Genomic DNA, 7,604 nt, shown 5'->3' with positions numbered 1-7,604 from the left:
GGGCGCGCGAGAGCGAGGAGGGGGCGGCGGCGGTGCGGCGACGGCAGTGAGCGCACCAGCCCAGCAGCGTGGTCAGCTGCTCCTGGCTCAGCGCGCCCCGCAGCTCGTGCACCGCCGCAAAGGCCGACGGCTGCGACTCGAGCTGAGCGATCCGGTTCGTCAGCGTCGAGACCTGCGCAGCAAACGCAGAACAGAGAGCATGGGACGAGACGGCCGCGAAAAGGCTCCGCCGCCGCGGCGCGCGCTGCCGGTAAGAGGACCACGCGGCGGGGCAGAGGGTGTGCAGCCGCAGGGAGGGAGCAGCGCGCGCCTGCTCCTGCAGCTCCTGCACAAACTGCTTGTGGCGAAGCCGCGCCTGACGCGCGCTCTCCGCCTTGCGCGCGAGCCTGCGCGAGGGAAGGGGCGCGCCACGCGTCAAGATCGCCGCGCGGAGCAAGCCGCTGCTGCGCATCGCCGAGCAGCGTCGCGCACCTCGAGTGCCGCGAAACCTCGCCGCCCGCGCAGTTCGCAGCCGCAGCGGAGCCCGCGTACATGTCCTCGCCAGTGTCCATCTCCGCGTCAGGGGTCTCCGGCGTGGCCTGCGGCCGAGGCACCCCATCCATGCTGATCATGGCGCGGCAATAGGATGCAAGCCGGAGGCCTCGGAGATCGTGGCAGCGACAAGGGCGTGTCGGCCAGTTCACGACCCACACGTGCCAGGGCTTGCAGTGGGTGAAGAAAAAGAAAGATTCGTATGCGTGCGAGAGAGGGAATTCCGATGTGTTTTATTATTTTTAGCCCTTCTTTTATTTTTCTTCCTCGGGGAAAAGAACTTCCGCCTAAGCGCCCGCCGTACCCCCGAAGACATTGTCCCCCCCCCGCCCCGCCCCGCCCCGGGCATTCCACTGGGCACGCGCCACGGGCCACGAGAGCCCTGGAAGAGCCCAGCTGGCATGTTCTATCGCCCGGGTGGCGGGCTGTCTGCATACAGACGTCTCGTCGCCATGGCTGACGCACGACTGGTCCGACGTGCGGTGGGAGTTTGACCTCAGACAGGCCGTCGGTGTCGGCGGGCTGACGGCGGCCGCCGGAATCGCGATTCGCTCTGCCAGCTGCCAGCAGCCTCGTGTCGCGGCTCTCACAGGTGCAGCTGCCAGCAGCCTCGTGTCGCGGCTCTCAGCGGTGGTGATTGGTCTTTGCGCCGTCGCTCGACGGCGTCACCACCCATCCGATCTGCGCAGCTCCTGCAGCTCCTGCAGCTCCTGCTGTCAGTCTTCTACTCTCACTCGCCGCGCGCGGATTGTGCGCCGCACCAGCAGGACACATGCTCATGCAAACAGTGCGAGAACTTGGTTGCGCCGCTTAGTGGCGGCGCTGCTTTAGAGGAAGCGGCAGCGTGGGAAGCACAGCAGATGGAGGCGGCGCGGCATGCCAAGGAGCTGCAATCGCAGTACTGGGGGCGGCAGCGCCAGCAACGAGCAAGGAGAGACTGGCGGAGGTTGAGCGGCTGAGTGCAGCAAGGGCCAAGGGCAAGAAAAAGGAATGTGGGCGTGGGCGATACGGGCGCCGCTAGGCTCAACGAGGAGATGCTGTGCAGTTTAAAAGCTCGTAGCGAGCTCCAATTTTGGATGAGAATTTAGATGAGAAATCCCTCAATTTTGAGAAAAAACGCCAAAAAATCGGCGCCTGCGGCGGGCCAGCCTCCGGCGGCGCCTGCGGCGGGCCGCTGGGGCTTCCTCCCCAGACCCCGTTTACACCCGAGCTATGCCCCACGACCTGAGCCGGAGCCGTGTGTGTGTGTGTGTGTGTGTGTGTGTGTGTGTGTGTGTAGTGTGTGTGTGTGTGTGTGTGTGTGTGTGTGTGTGTGTGTGTGTGTGTGTGTGTGTGTGTGTGTGTGTGTGTGTGTGTGTGTGTGTGTGTGTGTGTGTGTGTGTGTGTGTGTGAATCACCGTGTGTGTTGCTCACTCACACTTTTCACTCACTTCGAAATTCGAATGTTTGACTACATAAACAAACAAAATGTCTGAGTCAGAGAGAGACAAGGGATCAATGAACACGTCCGAGAGCGCACTCTCGTCTCCTCGTCACTACATAAACAAATAAACAAATCTCGCTCCTGTCCCGTCGATGGTGCGAATTTGCAGCCTGCGAGCGGAGACACCGCCAGCAAAACTCACAAATCGATGGGCGAGCGGGGCGAGTCGAACCTGACGTGGCGCTTGCCGCCGAGGCTCGCCTCGCTGGCCCTCTGCTCCGAGCGGCGCAGGCTGGCGCGGCACAGGCTGGTGCGGCGGAGGCTGCGCTCGTCCTCCGACTCCGAGCTAATGGCGGCTCCGGTGGCGGCGCTGCGCGGCTGCGGCACGCTCATCTCGTCGTCCGCCGCGCAGCCGCCGCTGCTGCCGCGGCCGCGGCCGCCGCCGCTGCTTGAGCTAGTGCCAGACGCAGTCGATGGGCCCCGCTTCGGCGCCTCCTCGTCCGGCGCGGTCGCGCGCATGCTCTCCACCAGCACCTTGGACATCCGGTCGGCGATGCCGTCCGCGTACCGCACGGCCTCTGCCTCCGGAAGCGCGAAGGCCTCCGAGCGACGAGGAGACGGCGCGGGGAGGCCCTCTGCAGACATGCGGGCGGCCACGCTGGCCGCCGACGCGGCTCGAGCCTCCCGTCGCACCGCCGCCTCTGCCGCCGCCTCTGCCGCCTCTGCCGCCTCTGCCGCCTCCGCAGCCTCCGCAGCCTCCGCCGCCGCCGGCGCGGAGCCGCGGCGGCCTCGGCCCCAGCGCGACTGCACTTGGCGGCGGGGGCGACGCTCCAGCCACGGGTGGGCCAGAATCTCTGCCGCGGTGAGGCGCTTGCTCGGACTCACGCAGAGCATCCCGTCGAGCAGGTCCACCGCGGCCGGTGTCAGGGTGCAGCAGCGGCCGAGCCGGCTAAAGATGGACCTGCGAGATGCGGCGGAGAGATGGTCGAGATGCGGCCGAGGCGTGGCCGAGGTATGGCCGAGGCCCCCACATCTCCCCACACATCCACCGAGTGGCCTCCGCGCTCCTCCCCCTCGCCGTCTCTTCTGATCTCCCCGGATCTCCCCCCTCATCTCCCCTGATCTCCCCACTCATCTCCCCGGATCTCCGCGCGCCGGGTCGCCGAGCGGCCCTCGATCTGCACCATTGCCAGTGCGCCAATCTCCTTGGCGAACGAGCGGCGGTGCGACTTGTAGCCCGAGAAGGGGGGGGCGCCGGTAAGCACCTACGAGAAGGTTCCGAGAAGGTTCCGAGGAGGTTCCGAGGGGGGGCGTACAGCAAGAGGCGCAGCGCGAGGGGGAGACGGTAGTGGGTGGGGTGGTAGAGGAGGGGGGGAGGGGAGGAGGGCGGAGGAGGGGACGGAGGAGGGGACGGAGGGGACGGAGGGGCGGACCTCGAAGAGGACGACGCCGAGGGACCAGATGTCCGCCTCGAAGCCGTCGTAGCACACGTCGGCCGACTCAGAGTCGACAACCTCGGGCGCCACGTAGCCTGCGGACCCCACGAGTCCGCGCAGCCGGCTCCGGCCGTGCGCCGAGGGGGGGGGGGCGGCGAGGGCCGCCGCGAGGGGGGCGACCTTCTCGACGGGCAGCACGCCCTCCTTGTGCAAGTACGAGAGCCCAAAGTCGACGAGCTTGGCCGAGCAGCCGGCATAGGAGGCCCCGCGCTTGCCGCCTTTGCCCTTGGACGCCAGCAGGATGTTCTCGAGCTTGATGTCGAGGTGGGCGACGCCGCACGAGTGGACGTGCGCGAGCCCCGCCGCCACACCCGCGAATAATGCGCGCGCGGCCTCCTCACTCAGCGCGCCGCAACGACTGATGTGGTCGAAGAGGTCGCCGCGCGCCCTCTCCATCACGATGGCGTAGCTGCCCTCCGTGGCGACCCTGAGCCGGCTGCTGTCCTCGAGGAGCGCCTCCGCCGAGCCGTGCGCATGCAACGCGATCACGTTCGGGTGAGGGCAGCGGCTCAGCCTCTCGAGCACCTTGGCCTCTCGTACCAAGTCCTGGTGGTTCGAGCGCCGGTTGGAGAGCTTTATGGCGACCCTCTCGCCCGTTCGGACGTCTTTCGCGGGCAAAACCGAGCCGCAGGCACCGGCGCCAAGCGGAGCGCGGCCGCCGAGCCGGAAGGGCGAGACGGGCTCGGGCTTCTCGCGAGCGGGAGGAGAGCCCCTTGGCGAGGCTGGCCACGAAGGAAACAAGGTGGCGATGAGGCGACGTGAAGAGCTCCGGTCCTGAGTGTTCGCAAATGACATGGAGTTGCAAGCAGGGCGGCTCTCCGGCACGGCGGCGCAGTCGTTGGCGGATTACGTCACGGCTGCTCTTTTTCTTATTGTGGCGGTGTCGTACATGCCCGGAGGAGGTCTAATCTTAATTTTTTTCCTTTCGACCCGGCCAGGTAGGGTTCCAGCTTTTTCCGGGGTATGGTATGGTAGTGTCGCGCATGCCAGCTCAAGACCATACCCCCCCGCCTGCTGGCAGACCTGCTTGGGGGTATGGTAGGGCTAGTCTTGGGCGGGCAGCACCATACCCCCTACCCCTTTAGGTAGGTAGGTAGGTAGGTAGAAAGGTGAAGAACAGCCAGGCTCGGACTGGACACCAACGCGGTATGGGTGGACGCTAGACAGATGATGACGACGGACTCAGGGCCGGTGCTTTGACGCAGTATATTGTACTTCGAGGTAGTATGAACTCAGAACGGCCCCCCGAGAGCGCCTCTTCGACGCCCACGGGTCCCGGGGGGTCGGAGGGGTTGCGAGAAGGCCTTGGCTATTTTTTGTTTGAATTCTGGAGGCCGTTCAAACATGTAACGTGCGTTCCACATGCCCGTCCCCAGCAAGGACAACATGCTAGCCCAGCAGGCCGCTCCCACCGCCGCCCGCGGCGGAGGCAAGGCGGCAAAGGGTGGCAAGGGCGGCGGCAAGGGCGCTGGCAAGGGTGGTGGCCGTGTGGCGCACCAGACCCGCTTTGCGCCGCCGCCCTCAACGCCCGATACTCGGTTGAGCCGGCGGAGCGACGGCGGCAGAGTTGCGGCCGCCGGCGACCTCACACGGCGTCGAGCGCCGTAGAGACGGCCCCGAGAGCCGCCGCCAGGTGTGCCACGACCGCGGTCGCGAGGCTCGTGGCGATAGATGCGCCAGACCCGCTTGCGCCGCCGCCCTCAACGCCCGATACTCGGTCAGAGCCGGCGGAGTGACGGCGGCGGAGTTGCGGCCGCCGGCGACCTCACACGGCGTCGAGCGCCGTAGAGACGGCCTCGAGAGCCGCCGCCAGGTGTGCCACGACCGCGGTCGCGAGGCTCGTGGCGATAGATGCGCCAGACCCGCTTGCGCCGCCGCCCTCAACGCCCGATACTCGGTCAGAGCCGGCGGAGCGACGGCGGCGGAGTTGCGGCCGCCGGCGACCTTCCCCTCGACCACGCCGCCGACCCGTCGACAAGCACACGCGGACTGCCATCGAGAAGAAGGAGAAGGATGGCGGCGCATCCGGAGCCCGCGGGCGCAGCGGGCGCGGGTCCGGGCGCGGGCGGGCGCGCGGGAACCCCGCCAGCGGAGGCGACAATGCCTCTGGCGGCTCTGCAGGCGGCGCGCGGCGCGCCCCTCGCCGGTCTCCCGCACGCTCCTGAGGGCCGAGAGGGCCGAGAGGCGGGGTCGGTGACCCGGGGGCATGGGCGGTGCGGCCCGCGCCGCGCGCGGGCGCGTGGCAGCCCGTGAGGGCCGAGATCGGGTCCGTACTTCGACGTAGTATGGGCCCCCGGGGGCCCTCTACAGCAGCGGCGAAGTGAGCGTGTTTGTGGTGTTGGTGTGGCGTCTGAGCTTGGATCTGTGACTAAAGCCGGTTACCACTGATGGATCCCCACCCGAATAACACACAGTGAGCGCCCCAGCGCTTCACTACGCCCTCCGCGCGAAATCGCTAGTGGTGCTTTGTGGTAGTATATTGTACTTTTGAGTAGTATGGGTACGGTTCCCGAGACCGACGACACGCACGAGCGACACACAGACACAAACAGGCTCACAAGACACACAGCCAGCTGGCTGCCACACACCCTGAGTCGGCGTACACATAACTCAGGGCCACATCCTTCCTGTCGCCCCCCCCAGCACTCCACGGTGCCAAGGGCACAAACAAGGGCACAACAAACAACAGACGACAGCGGACGGAGGGAGGTTTTATTTTTTTCCTTTCGACCCGGCCAGGTAGGGTTCCAGGTAGGTAGGTAGGTAGAACTTTTCCGGCGTATGGTATGGTAGTGTCGCGCATGCCAGCTCAAGACCATACCCCCCCGCCTGCTGGCAGACCTGCTTGGGGGTATGGTAGGGCTAGTCTTGGGCGGGCAGGACCATACCCCCTACCCCTTTGGGCCGCGACGCTACCATACCATACCCGGGAAAAAGTTGGAACCCAGGTCCTGGGCGGGCTTGCGCCCAGCGCTTGCGTTGCCGGATTCCTGCACAGGCGAACGCTCTCCCGAAAGCAAGCAGTACAATTAGCCAAGGAGCGGTTAGCGTTGGTGCCAACTAATCGCATGCACATCCTCGGCGGCGGCGCCCTCGGCACGCTGTGGGCTGCGCATTGCCCCGCCGCCACGCTGCTGCTCCGGGAGGGCACCACGGCGCTGCAGGCCAGCCGGCTGCGCCTGCGTGTCCACCGCCTGCGTGCAGGAGAGGCGGCCGGCCCGGTAGACGAGGCACTCGAGGCGTGCGTGCGGCTCGAGCCGTCCTCCGGCAGCGCGACGACACCGATCGGGACGCTCGTCATCGCTACCAAGGCCTATGGCGCCGCCGCCGCACTCGAGGGAGTACGGTTGCGCCTCCAGCCCGACGCTACAGTGCCTTGATACGTCATCCGCCCATCATTCCGAATCAACCATAGATCGCGCCTCCAGTCCGACGCGGTGGTGGTGCTTCTGTGCAACGGCGCTCTCAGCCTCGCCGACTCGCTGCAGCTGCCCGCGGGCGGCGCACTGCTCGTGGCGACGACGACGCACGGCGCCTGGCTCCACCCCCCCCGGCAGGAAGGCTTGCGAGAGGTGCAGCACGCCGGCAGGGGCACGACGTGGGTGGGGCCGCTGCTGCCGCTGCGGGCTGGCGGCGGCGGCGGCGGCGGCGGCGCGGCCAGAGTGGCCGGAGTGCCCGAAGTCGCGAGTTCCTCTTCCGCCGAGCTGGCAGCGGCTCGCTTCGCAGCGGCGGGCCTCGGCGCCGTCGTCGAGGGGGCGTAAACGGCGGCTCTTCACACCTCTAGCTGTGAACAGGCGGGCCTCGGCGCCGTCGTCGAGGGGGGCGGCCAGACGAGCCGGCGGTTGTGGCTGAAGCTCGCCGCAAACGCGGTGATCAGCTGTAGCGCCGGAGTCCGTGTAGTTCACGCCAGCTGGCTCCTCTGTAGTTCACGCCACGCGGGGCTGTACTCGCACCCCCGACTTCGGTGCCCCCCCCCCCCCACCCATAAACGACACCGCCGGGATGTGCTTGACACGAGAGACACGCGTGAGGCAGTCGTGAACCTCTATATCTCTCGCTCCCCTGCCGAGTGGCGATGCGGCTGCGCAGCCAGCTCTACGAGGCGCCCAGCGTTAACATGGAACCCCTTCCTGGTGGAGTGGATGATCTCCACG

General features: G+C 67.1%; 4 protein-coding genes across 4 annotated transcripts in view; 2 read left to right on the top strand and 2 right to left on the bottom strand.

The window, feature by feature from the left end:
- EMIHUDRAFT_356540 (hypothetical protein) overlaps nt 1-668 on the bottom strand; it is a gene marked incomplete at its 3' end in the record, with an annotated part of 2,202 nt that extends 1,534 nt beyond the window's left edge. Inside the window, exons 1-4 of the mRNA XM_005766694.1 lie at nt 472-668; nt 315-386; nt 56-176; nt 18-32 (exon numbers count right to left, since the gene is read on the bottom strand). Coding sequence (XP_005766751.1) covers nt 18-32; nt 56-176; nt 315-386; nt 472-611 — 348 coding nt within the window. The remainder of the gene's footprint in view (nt 1-17; nt 33-55; nt 177-314; nt 387-471) is intronic.
- Nucleotides 669-733: 65 nt separating this feature from the next.
- EMIHUDRAFT_211716 (hypothetical protein) lies at nt 734-1,490 on the top strand (the record flags this gene model as incomplete). The annotated part of the gene is made up of 3 exons (XM_005766693.1): nt 734-759; nt 921-1,164; nt 1,239-1,490. The coding sequence occupies 3 exons, from the start codon at nt 734-736 to the stop codon at nt 1,488-1,490; spliced, it is 522 nt and encodes a 173-aa protein (XP_005766750.1).
- A 492-nt stretch (nt 1,491-1,982) lies between these two features.
- On the bottom strand, nt 1,983-4,274 carry EMIHUDRAFT_356539 (hypothetical protein). The gene is made up of 3 exons (XM_005766692.1): nt 3,388-4,274; nt 3,110-3,219; nt 1,983-2,915 (listed from the first exon to the last, which is right to left on the bottom strand). The coding sequence occupies exons 1-3, from the start codon at nt 4,243-4,245 to the stop codon at nt 2,153-2,155; spliced, it is 1,731 nt and encodes a 576-aa protein (XP_005766749.1). The 5' UTR covers nt 4,246-4,274; the 3' UTR covers nt 1,983-2,152.
- A 2,233-nt stretch (nt 4,275-6,507) lies between these two features.
- Nucleotides 6,508-7,604, top strand: part of EMIHUDRAFT_436841 (hypothetical protein) — a 1,550-nt gene continuing 453 nt past the window's right edge. The window contains exons 1-3 of the mRNA XM_005766691.1: nt 6,508-6,796; nt 6,866-7,202; nt 7,269-7,434. Of these exons, the coding sequence (XP_005766748.1) occupies nt 6,519-6,796; nt 6,866-7,202; nt 7,269-7,434 (781 nt within the window). The 5' untranslated portion in view covers nt 6,508-6,518. The remainder of the gene's footprint in view (nt 6,797-6,865; nt 7,203-7,268; nt 7,435-7,604) is intronic.

The sequence above is a fragment of the Emiliania huxleyi genome, assembly GCF_000372725.1.
Source record: "Emiliania huxleyi CCMP1516 unplaced genomic scaffold EMIHUscaffold_50, whole genome shotgun sequence".
Classification (NCBI taxonomy): domain Eukaryota; phylum Haptophyta; order Isochrysidales; family Noelaerhabdaceae; genus Emiliania; species Emiliania huxleyi.
The sequence above is the reverse complement of the archived record's forward strand: the minus strand, read 5'-3'. Positions and strand labels throughout refer to the sequence as shown.